Raw genomic sequence first — 19639 nt, forward strand, 5'->3', positions numbered from 1 at the left:
CGTCCCACAGGGAAGGAACGATATTTTTACATCTCTCTGAGTCCCCCAAGAGAACCTAGAATGCCACTCAATAAACATCATGGGGATTGAATGCTAGTAACTACATCAACCCTCAAGCTCATGATTATTTATTATTTCAAGTAGAAGATGAAATATCCCAGACAGCTGAATCCAGGTGACCAGATGATCATGGCAAGGTCCCCTGTCGTGTTTGGCATGACAGTGAAGTTCCAGGGAGCAAACTCATTCTGTGGCAGGAACCCTCTGCTCCAAGGATAATGAAACCAGGAACAACCACAAACGACCAATCCATGTACTGAGGATTTACTATGTCCCAAATGCTGCTTGCGAGGGCTTTATCCTTAGGAACTCAGCTAATCCACGGAATCAGCGTCTCCATGACAAAAGGGCAACTCTCATCTTCACTTTGCAGAGAAGGAAAGGGAGCAGGGTGACCAAGTGTCTCAGTGTGCCTGGGTCTGAGATGCTTTCTGCGGTGCAAGACGATTAAAGCTAAAACCAGAAAAGTGTGTGCCCGAACACTGAAGCACATAGACGTTAAGTAAGTGCCCTGAGTTAAGGAGTGGCCATGCCAGGTTTATGAATACGGGACCCCTGTCACCTGTCTAGAGCTGGCCATATGAACTCAGGCACATCATTTACTGTCTCTGGGCCTCAGCTGTTTCCAACTTCAAAATTAAAGGGTCAGACTAAATCAGTAATGGCAAATAAATAAGCTCCCTTGCCCGTGGCAGACAAAGGTAATTGATTAGGTCACCCCTTTCAATCTACCAAACTTGGGCTTCGGAATCTTTCTCAACCGAACGTACTGGGCACTCCAACCCATTTGAAATCATGTTGGTCTCTCAGGATTTGGCAGATCGTCATCCAAGGACCGAGAAGACAGATGGCGGCAGCACTGACAATGGAAGGGGCAGTCTCCAGGGACTGGGCAGGCCCTCAGTCCAGTCCTGCGTTACATAACCCTCAAAGCACGATATGGCGAATGAGAGCAGGGACTCTACAGAAACTGGGGTCAGAACCCTGGCTTACCATTTACTAGCTGTGTGACTTTGGACAAGTTACTTAACTTCTCTGTTTCTCCATTCCCTCAACTACAAGGTGAGGACTGTAATAGTAACTACCTCAGAGGCTCATTATAAGGATTCAGGAAGTTAATATGGGTAAAATGCTTAGCACATAGGAAGTGTTCAAGGCGTTAATATCAGAATCCTCAAAATCATGCTCTAGGGTGGATATTATTTAACAGATAAGGAAACTGAGGTTAACAGAGATTAAGATGCCTCAAGTCACACAGCAGCTAGTTAACTGAAACAGCAAAGCTGGGTTCAAATACTGATTCCAAAGCTTTTGCTTTGCCACACTGTCACTATGCCACATTACATCTCAGTTAAAAACTCAAATACTTATCAAATAATCAATGTTGAATTATAAGTGATTCTTGACTATCTGCAGGGACTTGCCAACCTGAGGCCGTTGTCCTCCCACCTTCGGGACCTTATTCCCTGTGGGTAATGCTTTCTTAGAGGGTTCTGCAACACCCATACCCACTCACACCATCAACAGGCAGACAGGTGACGCCAACAAAGTGGGGAGCATCTGCTGAGTCTCTAGCTTCTGAGAAACAGGGGAGAGAATCTTTCAGATTCTGATTATTGGTCTTGCCATATCAGTAAAGTGAATTTTGTTATTTTATAGATCTGTATCTTTCAGAGAATTGAGCAAACACAGATTAGGGAAAATGGGTAAAGGGATTAAGTATCTAGGTACCTACGCTGTATCTTATCACCCTCACTCCCCTAGGGATTCTCCTGAACATAGGTATCTTTTGGTCTTAATAATCATAGTTATTCACAAAAATACCTACTCTGGTAAACACTAAAATTCCTAAAGCTAATATATTTCTCACCACATTATGATGTCCAAAGAGAGTAAGCTGGTGCCCATTCTCTAATGCACTCCATCTACTGTTTCCTTTTTAAAAGGAGGAAAAATGCTCAGCTTTACCCAAGATGGATTTGTGGAAATAGAAGAGACCAGTAATAGCTTTCATTCCTGCCTCCCTCCAAAGACTGCAAACCCTGGGTTCAGTTGTTATGCAGGTTGCTGGCTGGAGCTGAGCAGGCAGTCTAAAGCAGGTGACATTGAACTGGTCTGTTCTGTCATTCAGTGACTCTACAGCAGGACATGACATGAAAAGGTCCACCGACATGCAGAGAGTAGCCAGTCAGATGTAGGATATCCTGTTCTCCATCTACATGTTTAGAAACCAGTTCAATGGCTCCCACCCCTCCCACCTTAGAGATGACAAGAAAGGCAGGCAGGAAGAAAGTGATCCTGGGGGGTTGGGTAAGACACATGTTTTCCTCCAAAGGCTCTCACGTTGCTTATTAGATAAAGTCAGCTCCATCAGGACAGCACACTCTTCACATTCTAAATGGTTCCTTGGTTTTAGAACTCCTGTCCATGCTGTTTCAGAAGAATGCTGCCTCTTGGCAAGCAACCGGACTCTCTCAGTTCCATTACCAAGGGAGAAGCCCGGAGTTATGCAGCAGGGGAAAAGGTCCTAGCAAATCATATGTGTTTTTACCTCTAAAATTTGCTCTCTGATTCTGTAAGAGGTGAGAGGAGATAAAAAACAAACTCCGAGGGAAGGGCTGGAGAAAGGTGGAAATGCCAAATGCAATTTTAACAAAGGGGGCTGGGAACAGACTGCATGGTGCACTGTACCAGGAACCCTGGCTTGGACTCTGAAAGATCTGGGACTCTGCAACTCAGTGTGTGACCTTGGAGAAAGTACTGAACCATTCTCTGTGACTGAAGGAATCTGTTTCCTCCTCTGATCACTTTACAACAATGTTATTGGACAACATCTACCGAGCACATACTATGACTAGGCACAGTGCTGAGCTCGGAGTTTCATGGGAAAATTAAGTCAGTCTCAGAATGACTATGTTACCTAATATATCGACATTACATTACTATATTGAGAGTATTAGTACTCAGATCATTACAAAGATTAAATGAGAGAACGCCAGAAGGGTTTAGCATTGTGCTTGACATACACAAAAAACTCACGAGAAGGCAGATATTAATATGAAGGGCAAGTTCCATTTGCCTTGGCGACAAGCAGGAGGGAAACAGGATTAACCTGAAAGGTTTCCCCTCCCTCATTTTGCCACATCCTCTGCTACCAGCTCTCAAGTCCCTGGCCAGCTCCTAGCCTCCACCAGGGACTTGGCTCTTCCAAACTACTATGGAAGGACCCAACAGTTCAAGGTGATTAAAATACAGAAAACTTGTCAGGCTAGCCATTACTTTAGTGAGGAGTAGCAACTGGAAGGAAGTCTGCTTGGGGCTGCGGGTGCTTGGCTGTGCTCCTTCCTAATCTAGGTGATGGTCACATGGACGTGTCCACTTCGAGGAAACCCGATTTCTATAATTAAGATTTGATGGGGTGCCTGGATGGCTCAGTGGGTTAAGGCCTCTGCCTTCAGCTCGGGTCATGATCTCAGGGTCCTGGGATCGAGCCCCACATCGGGTTCTCTGCCCAGTGGGGAGCCTGCTTCCTCCTCTCTCTCTCTCTCTCTCTCTCTGCATGCCTCTCTGCCTACTTGTGATCACTGTCAAATAAATCTTAAAAAAAAAAATTTGAACACTCTTCTGAACAGACGTTATGTTACAATAAAAAAAAAACGTTAAACAGTGACTGCCCTTCTCCAACATCCAAAGCACAGAGCAGCCCTTCCCAATGGGCATGCCACACTCGGGTCGTGAGCACACCAGGTCAGTCACCTGTGGCAGCAAGCAACCTCCTCAGTTTACCTACCAGGGAGCTGTAGAAATACCAGTTTTTTGTTTTTTTTTTTTTTTTTTGGTAAAATTGGGAGGCAGTGCTCTAGAGTACCAAATGACAACATCCTCCTCAATCACACGAGTTTACCTTAAGGTTTTTCCCATCTAAGGTCAATTTTATTGACTCGGTTTTTAATGAGATTTTTTATCTTCACCAATAAGGAAAGAGTATACCACATTTATGGGTCAACACTCCTAGACGGCTCCTTACAAAACTGAGACCCTCTCCTTGACATCATTCCTTAACTTACTCTTCATAATAAGCAAATATCTAGCATATCCCTCCCCCTTTCCTGATTTCCTTTCCCCACAATGGGGGGGGGGGGCTAAAAGAAATTTCAATCATTTATCAAGTCAATGGATATAACACAGACTACATGCTGGTTTTCTCTTTGAAAGTTTATTGTTATTTTAAAAAACCCTATACTTTTTACATTTTACATTCACCTCTCAGAACATTTAATGATACCAGTTAATGATGATATATAAAAAGCCCACCAGCTGCTTGAAATGGCTGCAAATTTTTACCATGTACTGATATTAAATTGGTTTGAAGTCTTTGGAAAAATTGGTGTAACATTAAGTACCACGATTTCAAATTCCCAGATTAGAAACAAGATTTTTAAATCAGGAGGAAATTTAGTAAAAATTCAAGGCTAAAAGGAAATGTTAATGAAAAAACAAATATACTGTAAAAAACAGGATTCCCCCCACCCCCAAAGTCAGGTTTAAAAAAAAAAAAAAAGAAACCAACCCCACCCCACCCCCAACATTTCTCTTAGAAAAGTCACCCAATCCTGAACACAGGGTCTCGCACACAAACACAAGTAGCTTGATTTGCAGATCAGCCTCTGGGATCTTATACTGGACCCAGTTTGGAGTTTAAAGAAAAAAAAAAAAATTAAGTTAGGTAGTTAGATATCCATAAATACCGGTATCCAAACAAATGAAAACATCCTGGCTTTGGTATGGCCACGGAAATCTGGAAATGGTTCAAGAGGACACTGGCTTTGGAAGAGAGGGAGTCAGAGGGCAGAGAAGGCAACACAACGCCCCCAAGCAGAGGTAAAATAAATATTGTGACACATCCAAAGCAAACACTGTGTATAATACCAAGGCAGGTACCTCGAACAAAACACACACATAGGTTCTTGATCAGAATAACCCAAGTGCAATTTCTTGATCAGATTAACACCATGTACAGGTTCTTCATTAGAGTTGTAGACCAACCTTTTCCCAAGTCTTATCTGCAGGAAAGTTTGAATTTGGGGATGCACATGGTACCCTACGGTCTGGTGAGAAAGAAAGACCTTCTGGAATAAGAATGGCCACCTGGGCTAAAAGCCAGCCCCTTGTTAGTCCAGGAATCTCAAAATCTGTTTTTGCCCATCACAAAAGCACCTCCAGCTCCTAAACAAGGGGGCTCTGCTACCCCTTGTCACCACAGGGGCCTGCCAAAGGGGCTAAACTGCTGGCTTTTCATCTCTAGAATGATAAAATAAAAAACTCAATCTTCTGGGATTAGGAGTACAATTTACTGTGCTGTGTCTCAAGTCTATTCCCCACTTGTGCCCATTCCCACAGTCATGATTAAGGATTGTGAGGATACTGAGGACCAGAAGGCAGTGATGTGGCTGAGGCCAGAGAAGAAGCCAAAGTGCCCACACTCTGGTCTTCCAACGAACAGTTACTTCACAAAAGCACAAATGTGCCACCAGAAAAGGCAAGGGAAAAAAAAAAAAAAAAGACGACTTGTTGCTTTGATGCTGAAATCTCCGAATTTTCCAAAAAAAAAAAAACAAAAACAAAAAACCAAACTTCGGTGTACTGCTAGGAAGCCAAGTAAGACAATCATTCAAAAAAACAAAAACAAAAACAAACTCTGATGACCACACATACTGTAACTAAATTTCCATCACAGGGCACTAGCAGAGAACAGACAGCCGCCTGCTTTTATGGGACGTTACACACACCACAGGGACAATGCAAGCAACAGAGGCCCTCCCACAGATCAAAGGCTGTCAAGATGAAAGGAAAGATGAAGGCCCTGTTTGCTGTGGACTTGGTTCACTCCAATCATCTTCATCATGGGGGCTGTGGGCAGAGAAGCACGGAACACCCAGGCAACTCTAAACAAACACGCATCATTTACCCTATTCTCTAAAGGAGACTCTAAAAGGTGTGGGGGGGGGGGAGATGCGTTATAAATTAGAACAACAACAAATCTGTACATGCCTCTACTCTGAGTCAGTAAGGTTTGGTCTCTATTGAAGCCAGGACTTACAAGGTGATTTCGCTTGTCATCATGGCCCCTCAACTTCCTTTCGGGTGCATACATCAAGAAATGACACAAAGATAATCACCTGAGACCGAGGGCATGACGTACCAAGATTTCCTAGGATGCATAAGGTCTACTAATTTCCCACAGAGATGCTAACCATTGCTCTAACCCCAAATTCTTTAAATATCCTACGGTGGCAGCTATGAACCAGAAAGCCCCATCTGCCAGTGAACCAGCTCTCCAAGGCTGGAAATGAGGAGCAGGAGTGTGAGGAAGGTTGTTGCCCCCAGGATTCCTTCGGTGAGTGGCAGCCGCAGCAGAGCTTCCTTTGTCTTCAGCCTGGGCCAGACCTCCTGGGAGGCTGGGGGCGCCGACAAGGCTCCCCAGGCTGGAAACAGTCCGTGTGCGGTAACGGCACCAGTGACAAGAGTGCACAAATGGAATTATGAGTGAGAGTTTACAGATAACTGATGACTGCCCAGTCAGTTTCCCCTCCCCACCTACAACAGATAACCCAGATAATTGGTCTGCACGAGGTACTTCATCTCCTTAGGGGCAGGAAACAGAAATGAATTAGAAATAAAAACTTCTGAAATGACCACTTGCTCCAGCTTGAGCTAGAACAAATAGTCTGCATAAACCACTTGCATTAAATAACATTTCAAATGCGGTACCTTCAGCACATTTGGAGCCTGAGATGCCCCCTCCTCCCAACCCCATTTACTTCAGTGCACGTAGCCACCCAGGCAAATTTTTCTGTCGCTCAGCCAGTGGAATGGATGGCATACGCCAGATGTTACACAAGGCATTTATTTCTCAGAGAAGGCTGAGAGCCAGGAGAATTAATCTCCTTCTGCTAGGACCTCTGCCCCAAGCTTCTGGGGAAACAGTGAATTGGGCTCGACAAGGGAAAGAGCTACGTGATCCACTAATCAGATTCAAAACATGAAAATGCGATGCAGAGTGTACCCCTTCCTGGTGGAAAGAGCTAAAGACAATTAAAAAAAAGATCCCTTCAAACTCAAAGGAGGCTTAAAAAAAAAAAAAAAAGACAAAGTATAAGCAGAAAAACCCCACAAAGAAATGAGTAAATTGAACTCGCAACACTCCCCAAAGCAAGAGTTCACGGTGATGGCTGGCCGGAAGAGGTCGAGGCAGGAAGGAGCAACGCAAAGACGGAAGCGGCTGCCACCACAGCGCCTCGCAGAATCCACAACAGCACTCCCCAGTTTCCAAGGCCAAGGAGCAATTCCCAGGTTAAAAACTTTCTATTTGGAAGAAAACAAAACGAAAAACCACTCCAGAAAAAAGGTCAAGGGAGGAACACTGTAGGAAAGTCAAGCCGCTGACCTCCGGCGGATCACAAAGAGCCCGCGCTGAAGCTGGCCCAAGTAAATCCTCATCTTGGTGCTGTCACTTGTCTTCCGCACCCAGATCTGCAGGGGAGAAGGAAAGGGAACCGGATGAGAGCGGCGAGAGCGAATACTGAGGAGCAAAATCTTCCAGAGCATCGAAACATCTGTAAGCATGAGGTGTGGGCGGAACCGTGGCAACCTCCTCCCAGGCTGCACCCCCCCACCCATCAGGAACCACTTAGCATAGGGCAGGCGTCAGCCCCGGACCTCCTTTCTCCTTCCTTCTCCCTCTCTCACACCTGATTATGAAAATGGTGGGCACTGTAATCTCTGGTTCTATTTTTGCCTTGATCTTAAGGACATTCTTTTATTTGGTTTGGTTACAGCATTCTCGACATCCAAAATACATGCATTCATGAATGCATGAAAACTTTCATGCAAAAACTTTCAATCAAGTTTGGAAATATTTTCCTTGCCTCAAGGGACTTCCGTATCATAGTCTTTCACTACTCTGGTTTCCTGGCAATTAAGGCTAATGGTCATGGCAGAAAAGGAAGGGAAAAAAATAACAAGGGAAAAAAAAAAGCCCATGAGTGAGCTAAGGCCTAATTAGGATCATCAGAAGGCTGAATTAGCTTAAGACAGCCCTTCCCTCCTGACCATATCCTTTTCCCTCAGATGGTATCGGATGTCTGACATTTCACAGGGCAGATGCATTCTTGCACAGAATGGAGAATGAACTCTGGCAGCAGGGGGGACCACCAGAACAGGGCACTTAGTAAGTGTCATCCCTGTGGCCAGGACTGGGAAGTGGAAAGCAGCCGCCTCCTCGGTCACCGGACACTGGTCACACCTCAGCTTTCTCATCTTCAGAACCACCCTACGATGTACTATGCTCACCCCATTTTATGGAAGATGAAGGCTGAGTCAACTTGTCCAATGTGAATTCTGGTGCCTGCTCTCAAAACCCCTTGCTTGCTCTTATCCACTAACCTGGCCCTGACTCCTCTTTTCACCTGTTCCTCGTCCGCTTAATTAATGTGCCAATAGATGGGGCCAGAAGCATGATTCTTTTAAGTTCTGCATCTCACCCACATATGCAAGTAGACGTCTACAGACCTATCTGCTCCCTCCCCCATTCATTTCTCAGGTTTCAAACGTGTGTGTTCTCGGTCTCGTTTCAATTCCTTTAATGTGATTATTTAGCAACAGAGAGACTTCAAAGTCAAATACAGCGGTTTAAAAATAAAGATCTGACATGAAGCTGAACCACTAAGGACCTCGCAGAAGCACTTTAAACTGAAAAATGACCCCAAGAAGGGCTGAAATGGGGAGTCACCAATAACCTCAGACTCATCCAACAAATGTCCCTGGAGTCTGATTATGCCAAGGCCAACTGGCTCCAGCATCACTTAGGATTTGACCTGAAAAATCAGTTGGAATACTTCTAAGAAGTGAGAAATGTTTTCCCTTTACCAGAGTCGCATGCCTCGGATGCACTGAGGCTTCTCCCCTCCAGGTGACATGTCTCAGTGTCACCATTTTCTTGTCAGACCTCCTTGACACTCTGTTATGTCAAAGGATGACAATCTTAACAGAGAGAGAAAAAATATAACTTGCATTTCTATTTTTCCTGAAAAATCTTGATGTGTCTCCGAGGAGGATGAGGCCAGGCACAGGGCTCTGCCATGAAGTCACAACAGCTCTTGCTGACAAATAGCAGGTCCCTCCACCAGATCCTGCTCTGCTCCTGACTTAGCTTGGGGTGACTCACAGACCCCAAGCCCACAGAGAAAGGACATTCATTTATCTGGGAAGGCTCTCCCTACCTCTGAGTAAACAATCATTTTGCAAACTAGTCACATTTGAGGGCATTTTCAATTCAGGAAGCTAGGAGAATGGAAGAGGCTTAAGTTATTTCATAATCCAGTTTCATTAGATTTACTGTGCACTGGCATGAATAAGTTACAGAGGGGAGACACATAAAAATCAATTTCTTTGCAGACATTTGTGGACTGATAACAGATCAAGCCAATCGAGCTATTAAAAGTTTTAAACTTTTTAAAAACTCCTAACAATACAAGTTACACACTGCTGACATTCCCCCTAACGAAGGGCCTGTCGGAGAACTCACTCGCCAGTCATCCTATCCTGGAGCATAACCCTGTGAGCTAACTTCAGAACCAGTCGCTACCCTACAGGAGAGACTCCAGGAAACCAATACCTGAGGGCCAGAGCCTGGCAGCTCACTGCTGAGATAGAGGCACAATAGGATGTGCCAGACTGTAAAGACAGCAGACAAGGAGCAGTATATAGCTCAGATCTAGCCAGCATGCATTTATTGAGCACTTACTGTGTGCCCACTCTGGGCCAGGTGTGTCATTAAATCCTCACAGCACAAAGCAAATCTCTTAGTACACACAAAAGCTCTAGAGAAATAACAAAGATGGAGTTTGCTCCACAAGCGAGTTCCATGTACACAGTGATCTTACAAAGCAGCAGGATTTGCACACACAGATACCACACAGACTTGCCTTCTGTTCTTTCCTGTAGTCTCCCTCAGTGGATCCCGACTCCATGACTGTACGTGGAGTTCACCAGTACCACCAGGAACATACAAATCCACATTATGTTGGTAGTCAAGCAAAGTAAGGGGTTTTCAGGGATCTTTTTTGTCTCTTTGCAGTTTCTGCCGGAAAATGCTGACTGAGCTAACCCACATATGACACACGATTCCACTGTATGTTCTTGGTGGCACCTGCACTACAGTTTTGCTCTCACTTTTTTTTTTTTTTTTTTTTTTACACTTTGCTCTCCTGAGCGGATAAGGAGTTCGGCCCCTACCTCATTGGCTCCGACAGAGCTGATCACGCAGCTCAGCTTCTGGTTGTCCTTTGACTCCAGATAGATGGCCTGGCTCTTGTGGTACCTGCCAAAAACATGACACAAGTTTATGTATGTTTTTAGCCACTTTATCAAGGTTAAGACTGACACGCCAAAAAAAAAAAAAAAAAAAAAAAAAAAAAGCCATACATCTTTAGTTTATAACTCGATGAGTCTGGGGATAAGTATATACACCCGTGTAATCATTACCACAATGAACATATCCATCTGCTCCCAAAGTCTCCTCCTGCCCTCTTCATCAGATTTGTTGTTTTGTTTTTTTTAAAAGATTTTATTTATTTCTTCGTTAGAGAGAGAGAGCACGAGCACAGGCAGACAGAGTGGCAGGCAGAGGCAGAGGGAGAGGGAGAAGCAGGCCCCCTGCCGAGCAAGGAGCCTGATGTGGGACTCGATCCCAGGATGCTGGGATCATGACCTGAGCCAAAGGTAGCTGCCCAACTAACTGAGCCACCCAGGCGTCCCTTGTTTTTTCTTTTGCAGAAAGAACACTATGCGTAAGAGCTATGCTCTTAACAAATTCTAAATCAATAATGCAGCATTGTTAACAGCACCAGTTTTTAAAAAGAAAGAAAAAAGGGAAGGAAAGAAAAACACCGCAACAAAGAATATAATTAAGAGTCTTAATTTACATTTGAGGAAGAGTCTGGATTTCAGATTTAGTTGGAAGGCCTCCAACCTTCAATTGGATCAGATGACCTCCTCACCTCCTCCTAATCTAAAGCGTATATTCCTTGGTCCCTCTGCAGAGGGAAAAAGGAGGCGGGGGAAAAGCTGGGAAGCTAACTCCATATTTACTTTTTATTTGGACTATACACCACAATTCAATCAAAAAGTAAATTACAGGGCGCCTGGGTGGCTCAGTTGGTTGAACGATTGCCTTCGGCTCAGGTCATGATCCCGGACTTCCAGGATCGAGTCCCGCATCGGGCTCCCAGCTCCTTGGGGAGTCTGCTTCTCCCTCTGACCTTCTCCTCTCTCATGTTCTCTCTCACTCATTCTCTCTCAAATAATAAATAAAATCTTAAAAAAAAAAATTTAAAGTAAATTACAATTTTTCAAAATAAAACTTGTTCCCGCTTTTCACCCATCCCAAAACACTGAAGAAACCTGAGTGGACAAAATAAATAGAAGGGTTTGAACAACTGATCTAATATTTATTTTCAATATGTCCAAATTAAGTCATCCACACTAAGGTAGGCCAAATTCAACTCTTTCTCTGGTCACTCATTCAGCAAATACTCATTAATCGCTTACTGTGGAGCACTGAGGACGCTGGAGGTCGGAAGTGGACAGTGAACAGGACCACAAGGTCCCTGCGATCACACAGCTTCAAATACAGCGGCCGATAAGAATACTGAGTAATCACACCTGGGGAGCACTAACCAGGCAAGGTTCAGAGCGGCCAGCTGTGCACCGCAGGGGCTCTGACTTGGCCTGGCCAGTCGGGAGAGCTGCCTTGCATGGAGCAGACCAGACAGGCACTCTGTTTCAGCCCCGGTAGCCATCCTCTTGGCCTGTAGCACAGGATCACCTTCAACTGCTACAAGCTCAGGGACAAGGCCAAGGTTCAAAGTGAGGAAGCCAGGCCCAAAGCCCAAAAGAGACAACAGCAGCTGCCACAGGATGGAGGAGCAGCTGCTGGACTGCAAGAGCTGGAAACAGGAGCCGAGCTGCTGCTGGCAGCCCTGGCCGGGGCCAGCCACAGTCAGGCAGGAACATAACCTCGGGTTCATTCCGGCTGCACAGATCTAGCTAAACAGACCCACTAACTCATGTAAATTCTACCAAAATGCATCTCCCAGCAAAGTACTGCATTTTATCATTATTTCTGTGGGGGAAAAGGCAGACTGTTTTGCTGGTGTAATGAAATAATCTACTGCCAGGACATCACAGTAAAGAGATGTACTTCACTCCCACAATGAGCTTTTTCCAATATAGGTTCTAAGCACTCTTTAACCTGCTACTTAGGAGCTGAAAACTCAGGTTTCCAACTCAATTTACTTCCTGAAAACACTGTTAAAAGAAATCGAATCATAAATGCAATTAGAACAGCAAGATTGGGTTAGACTCAGCTTTAAAGTTGCTTTTGGCCAGAGATCAGTTGGTAAACTGGGTCAGGGGACTTTCATTATGCTAAATATGTAATATCGCAAGGTCTGAAGTATACAGTGCATGAGGAAAGGCTGAATTAGTTCACAGCGTGACTCAAAAATTCCAGTTTCCCTCCCACATCTAAGCCAACTTTCTTATGTAAACACTAACATCTCGAGTGATGGTTCGAGTAAAATTACAAAGCGGGAGAACATTTGAAGTCATTCTATGGGGATTAGAGTTATTAAAGAGATAAAGACACAAAGCATGCACATAGCCTCACGCCATTCTGAAAGTATTTCCCAAATACTTTAATAAAGAAAGGTCACAGTGTGGTAAAAGAATATGTTACTAGTTTGGAAACATGTTCAGTATACTGCTAAGCAGAGGGGGGACATCTACGCCCATTACATTCCTGTGCTTGTAAAAAAACATGCATGTTACGTGTGTATTACACACAAAAAAAAATTGGGTAAAGTTACGTAGTTAAGATGTATAATAAAACATGTATTACAACTTTACAGAAATAGGAAATAAAAATTAAGAACAGCATTATTTCTATCGAATGGCTTTCTTTTCTCTGAATTAAGGTATTACTCATATTAAAAACTAAGTAAGTCACGGTTCTGAAAAATACCTAAATAACAAAGACGGGTAAAGATAAAACCTCCGTTAAAATTAACATGTAATGTCTTCAAGGCCAACAGTTAACTCTGGGAGACTAGTCAAACAATTCTCAGGAGATGTGCTGCATTTTACTGCAGATGTGTGCAGAACCCAAACCCCAGCACCTCGGACTGACCTTAAAATGAATACCGGAAGTAAACAATGAGATCTCATCTATAACCACCCCCCAACCTGCCCCCAGAAGTCATCTGGGACCTGAGCATCTGGCCATCTCCCCAATCAGCCTGCTCTGGGGTAACCAAATGGTGGTAACTTGAATGTCCACCACCATTGGTCACCATGTGCTCCAGAGCACAGCTGGCCTGTGTGTTTCCCAAAGCGACCCACTTCCAAGCCAATGGATTCCCAGATCCTCCTGAACCAGAGTCTCATGCACCACACAACAGTCTTAAGGAATACAGGTTATCCCTAGATACCAAATCTATTCAACTATCTGAATTCTCTGGAAGAAGAAAAAAAAAAATCCTCAGAAATTAGCACTCTTATTTTCAAGATGAAACTAAAATGTATAGGTCAACCCTCACATACAAATTTACTTTTTAATTCCTAAAAACTAATAAAAGAGGGGGAGTGAATTTAAAATAAATATAGACATAAAAACTGTTAAAAAGCAGCAACAATAGAACTAAAAATGTACATTATCACTTTTGCAAATTAACCCATTTTATAAGCTGCAACTCATCTCAGATGAAAAAAATACCTTTAAATAGCCTCAGAGAACAAGCCAAAAAAATCGAACTGACTTTATTACTTTATTACTAATGGAAATCCTGACCTGGGAATCCCGACAAATGAGCTCTTAGAGCTTTGCTTCTACTATTAAACCCAATGAACTAGAATCAACAGTAGTACTATTATGGAAGAAAGCAATTTCTTCAAAAGGTGGGTCAAAAAGGAGGGGGTAGGATTAGTTTAATTTTGTATCCTACTGGGAATCCTGATATTAACGTTTCGTTTCCCAAAAAAACTGAATACCATGTTACAGCTCTGGAACCTCAAGGAGTCCCAATGCCAGTTGTAAATATTCGCCGTTTAACAGTCTTTGTCAGTTGAAGGCTGGAAGAAGTGGGGGGCGGGAGGGCTTCATTCCTGATTCACATTAGCAGCCCAAGATTTAAAGTGAGGAGAGAGAAACCAGTTTGCCGGCACCATCAGCTAGTTAGTTATTTTAAAATATCAGCTACTTTACTGGTGCTTTCTAAGAAGGGTCATTAGTCCAAATCAAAATGTGAGGAAAACTTACAGCGGGACATAAAATGCCTTAAAAGCACTACCAGACCAAGGCAAAGAGAAGATGCTTATCTTTCAAAATGAAATGTAGCTTGGTAAGTGTTCATGCCAAGATGGGAAGCCCGAATCACACTCATTTTGCTGAAGTCATTTGAAACTCAATGAAACACGTTTTGCCAGAAGTACCGTTGCACAGAAATACTCCATCCCACCGGAATGAGCATAAAGCGGTTCACTTGCCCTCTCAGCCACAGGCCATGACTGGCAACAAAGAAGAAGAATGAAAGCCTCCCAGCTGACAGGACACTAAGACTAAACATCAAGCTGCGCCTGGTGGGAGAGGGGGCCAGCTATGCGCTGGCCAGAGCATGGGCCAGGACCCGCATGAACACCTTCCATATGTGGCAGGGAAGGAGAGACACACCTTCCCACAAATGCATCATCAACTCTGGCTCCCAAGGCTAAAAGGAAACCACAGAATACAGATGAAAACAACAGCCGCCATGTTCAACAATATGCAACTCGAAACTCACTGAAAAAGGAAAATGCTCCCAGAGACCTTCTTTTCAAAATGTCTGCCGCCCCTACGAGAAAGACAGCAAAACTCACTCTAAATGCTCCGAGATCTAGCACAGCAAACGTGACCACTCTATTTACGTTATGAAACACCAGGCACCAGGGATCCCTTCTTTAGAAAAACAAGAATTTTCTCCTACTGCATTTTCACCCTCAAGACAAGTCTCAAAGTCTAAAAATTAAGCCTTAGAAAGAAGATCTGAAGGAACGCAACTACAAAATGAACATCATCTGAACTATCACATAGCTTTAAGACTCACAGATCCGTAAAAACGTTAGTGATAAATCTCATCATTTTTGAAGACGGCTCTTATGTGCGGGCTTGATCTTTAAAGGTTATTTGGTTTTCATTATTAGAAACATTTTTCATGTTATTTTGCCCCCTCAGTGTGTTGCATTGTGAGAGCCTGCCACCTAGTGGTGATCTGTTCTGATAAGCAAAGTCAAGAAACACTAACAGGCCCTTTTGAAGAAAGCCAAACAGTCAAATGAGAAGGGCAGAAGTCACTAAGATCAGGCTCACAGACAGAGGCAGCCTTCACCATCTCCTGGGTAATTAACTCAACTGTATCCGAATATTTTGGGGGAATGGATTTATTTCAGGCAAGACTAGATTTCTGAGCATTTCTACCAACTTTGGAAGGGTAATATTTTAAGGTATAAACTAACAATCTTGGGGTTTTTCTTTTTTAACAAAGCTCAAACAATTCAAAATAACCATTACTCTAATTCTGGGACTTTGGGTTAACATATTGAAACTCAAAAGATCATTAAAAATGATAGTGATCATAAATGATAATTACAGAGAGCACACAGTAATCCCAGATAAACATGTGCCATACAAACAAGTGGAAATCCAGAATGCAAATGTGTCCACCATGACTTAAATTGCAGAGAGACAATGAATAAAAGAGTATGTCAGAATTAAAGGAGCTATGACAAGGAGGCAGGACATGTGGCTTAACACCTAGCAGAATCTGGGGCTACAGAGCAGACAGTAATGTTTGCTGAATGAGTAAGTAAATGCGTTTGTAAGTCTAACATTGCTTAAACATTTCCTTCCAATGGAAACGCTGGTGGTCTGAAGATTTTAAAGTGTTTTTGTTCTCAAATATTTCTGGCATATTAAAAACCTAATGTAATATACCTATATAGTCACATGCAACAAAGAATTAAAATTTTACAAAAAGCAGTTAAAAAAAAAAAAAAAAAAAACCTGGGGTGCCTGGGTGGCTCAGTGGGTTAAACCCTCTGCCTTCAGCTCAGGTCATGATCTCAGGGTCCTGGGATCAAGCCCCACATCGGGCTCTCTGCTCAGCAGAGAGCCTGCTTCCTCCTCTCTCTCTGCCTGCCTCTCTGGCTACTTGTGATCTCTGTCTGTCAAATAAATAAATAAAATCTTTTTTTAAAAAACCTGTCTTTTATATCAACTAGTAATGTTTTAGGATTCAATTTCCCCAAGTATGTTTCCTGGCACACTCAGACAGCAGGACAAAGCACACACGAAGGGTATCCTGGGTCAAATAAGTAATACCTGACAACATCCCACAAATACACGGCACACACGAGCCTATCAGAGAAGCCAAAGAGCGCCTGCAGCAAAGGAACTCTTTGATTTAACTAACACGGTCCTCCCCCAGACTCATCGGACCACAACATGTTTTTTTTCTACAGAACACCTATTAATTTTCGTGCACAAAGGCAGAGTTAAGATAGAGAGGGACCTAAGCCCTGGCCTCGGTCTACAGGGGCAGCACTGGAGAGAGAAGCCTGCAAATTCTAGTATTGTGCCAACAGCGCGGAAAGAGAAGGAGGGCTCCCATCAGAACATGTGTTCAGGAAACAGTGCCTTCAGAGACTGAATGAGTAGTATCGATCAAATGATTCCTGATGCATTTTTTTAAGTTTTGTGGTTTTTTTTTTTTAAGATGTTATTTATTAGAGAGATGGAGAGAGAGCACAAGTAGACAGAGCAGCGGGCAGAGGCAGAGGGAGAAGCAGGCTCCCTGTCGAGCAGGGAGCCTGATGTAGGGCTTGATCCCAGAACCCTGGGATCATGACCTGAGCCAAAGGCAGCCGCTTAACTAACCGAGCCACCCAGGTGCCCCTGCTTTTTTTTTTTTAACGCAAGCCCTATGTCCAACACGAGGCTTGAACTCCTGACCTTGACAACCATAGTCACATGCTCCCCTGCCTGAGCTAGCCAGGCTCCCCTGTCCTAACTCACTCTGAAATGTTATTCCACTTCAGTACTATGTAAGCTAAGCAGCAGCCATGCTCAGGAACAATGAGACAGAGCCCCAGTGCTCTTTCCAAGGGATTCTTTTGCGACTCTTAACGAATAATCTGTTTTTCCATAACATACCATCTTTTATCATAGTACAGTTTCCCATCTTCTATTCGAGCTTCGAATCTCTGGGCTGGAGACTCTGCCGGTGTGGCAGGCAAGTGTTCAGGAGAGGACGGGGATGCTGGAGGTACCAAAGACATGTCAATGATTAAACGTGTAACAAGCATATGGACCCAACATCTAACATGCTTTAATTGAAGTGCTATTAAAAAGTGGTAATAATCATGATCATTAAGTCCTTAGGGGTGTAAAAATGAGAACTCCACAAAATTCTTGTATATTACGCCTAACTTGCTGCTCAACCCAACCCCGTGAGGTAAGCCATGCAAAGCTTAACCTTACTGAACAGAGGAGAAACCGGGGATGCCGGCAGGCTAAGTGATTTGCCCACATGACCACTGGAAGCCCAGAAGGGCAGGAATTAGGACAATCTCCTTAAAATTTTAAATCCAAAGTCATTTCTAAAATTGTTTATTACTAGGTAAAACAGACTATCATGTATGTACAGAGTCAAGCTAATATACTGCTAATAAGTACAGTAGGTTCAAAGGATCTCAATTCACACACTTCCCTAACACCCTCCGCCCCATCATGCCTTCAGAAACACAAGACCTCTCTGAGGACCACGGTGGCTCTCAGAAAGAAATCGTTCAGAGAAAAAAGGATCCTGTTTCCTTCCACAAGGCATGGTGAGTAGACAGACATGTAAGTAATCCTAGTGCTTAAAACGTAACAATGCTTTGCCCATCCAGAATTCTGCTTTGCAGCCTAGCACTGACTCTCAAGTGCCGCTCTGGAAGGAACCACTGTGAACCTGGGCTGTCCTCTTCTGTAAGCTGGGACTGTGAGTCCCTCACCAGAACCAGGCCACGAAGTGCAACAGGAACACGGGCACCCAGCACTTAACTCCACAAGACAAGGAATACTGAAAAATCCTTCTGGTTTCATTTCCAGAATTGGAGGTGTGCTTAAATCTTATGCCTGATGCCTACACAGAAGAAAACCTTTACCAGCCTATCAATCAAATGTGTCTTTTACAAGAAATGAAGGCAAAAGTAAAAATAATTTCAATATAGCAGGGCTAAAAAAAAAAAAAAAAAAAATCAGGGGAGGGAGCACCTAAGGTTCCCTTCAATTTTCATGATGACTACTCTTAGACAAATGATGAGCATTTTTATTCTTGAGAATTGCAACAACTCCCTGTCAGGTGTAAGCATGCTTTTCCCACAACATGATAAAGAAAAGAAAAAAGACTGCATAAATACCAGCAACACTGTGCACTTACCTGGTCTCTTGGGTGACTTAAGCTGTAGGAAGAACAACAAGAAATCTTAGTGCAGACCATTTCAGATGCAACACAAAGTAGTCAAAGGTATCAAAACGATTTAACATGTGAAGGACACAAGCCTAAGCTTTCAAATAAGTTAAAAAAAAAAAAAATCAAACTGTACCTTATTTAACGTTCTCAGATCCTCCATGATCTGTTCGTCTGTTAACAAATAGTTTAGCTGGGGTGTTGAGAGTTAAAGGAACGTGTCTGAGAAGCATGGTTTCTAAGCAGGCAGAAATCAACAAAATGGTCCCAGGATTTTAGGACTTACAGCGTGATTCTGTCGGATGCTGTTTCTACAGCAGTGGGCTTCTCGAAAGCTGCAATTCTACTGCATATCATGGTGCCCGGGTACATAAAAGAACTCACAAATTTCTTTCAAACATCTCTAAGTCATTCAGTAAATCCCAGAATGAGAGCATAGGACACAGTACAAGGAGACCTTCCTCCTCAATTTATGAAGTGCTCTTGTTCCAAAGACCAGAAGCCTTGTACACGTGTGTGCGTGCACGCACACACAGAGATGTGGGCTTATTCTTCCCATGTAACTTAAACCCTCAGTTGTGAAGACAAAGTTAAACCCTCTCTTGGGAGAAGACAACTGAATCATTTTGTATAAATGGCTACTTATTCTCTTCTCAAGAGAACAGAAACAGAATTTTGCCATGTGTGCCCTGCTTCCCCCTCTTGTTGTGACAATTATAGAGCTTTTTTAAGTAACTGATATCTCATTTGCTTTAATTTAACAACTTGTGTTCCACTGTTTTCAGGATACAGGTAATGGAGGTATAAAAGGCAGGTATTACTGGCCTGGTTCTACAAGTAGAAAAATAAAGGCACGTGAAATCTGAGGTCACCTTAAATCTCCAAGTGTTAAAACCAGGATGAACTTCCAGAAAAGTGCCCTTCCAAATAACTGCTCTGTACAAATGCCGCCCATTAGAAGCAGCGGCAATCGA

The 19639-nt window shown here is 43.4% G+C and overlaps 1 protein-coding gene across 2 annotated transcripts in view; it reads right to left on the reverse strand.

Moving 5' to 3' along the window:
* Positions 1-19639, reverse strand: part of SUDS3 (SDS3 homolog, SIN3A corepressor complex component) — a 42130-nt gene that overhangs the window by 2763 nt on the left and 19728 nt on the right. Inside the window, exons 8-12 of one of the 2 annotated variants that reach the window (XM_046024836.1) lie at positions 18802-18863; positions 18636-18657; positions 17366-17471; positions 10357-10441; positions 7508-7593 (exon numbers count right to left, since the gene is read on the reverse strand). In XM_046024836.1, the coding sequence (XP_045880792.1) occupies positions 7508-7593; positions 10357-10441; positions 17366-17471; positions 18636-18657; positions 18802-18863 (361 nt within the window). Of the gene's footprint in view, positions 1-4260; positions 7594-10356; positions 10442-17365; positions 17472-18635; positions 18658-18801; positions 18864-19639 lie in introns of those variants that run through there. The other variant, XM_046024837.1, reaches the window with a different exon arrangement.

Source organism: Meles meles, chromosome 12 (assembly GCF_922984935.1).
Source record: "Meles meles chromosome 12, mMelMel3.1 paternal haplotype, whole genome shotgun sequence".
NCBI classification, from domain to species: domain Eukaryota; kingdom Metazoa; phylum Chordata; class Mammalia; order Carnivora; family Mustelidae; genus Meles; species Meles meles.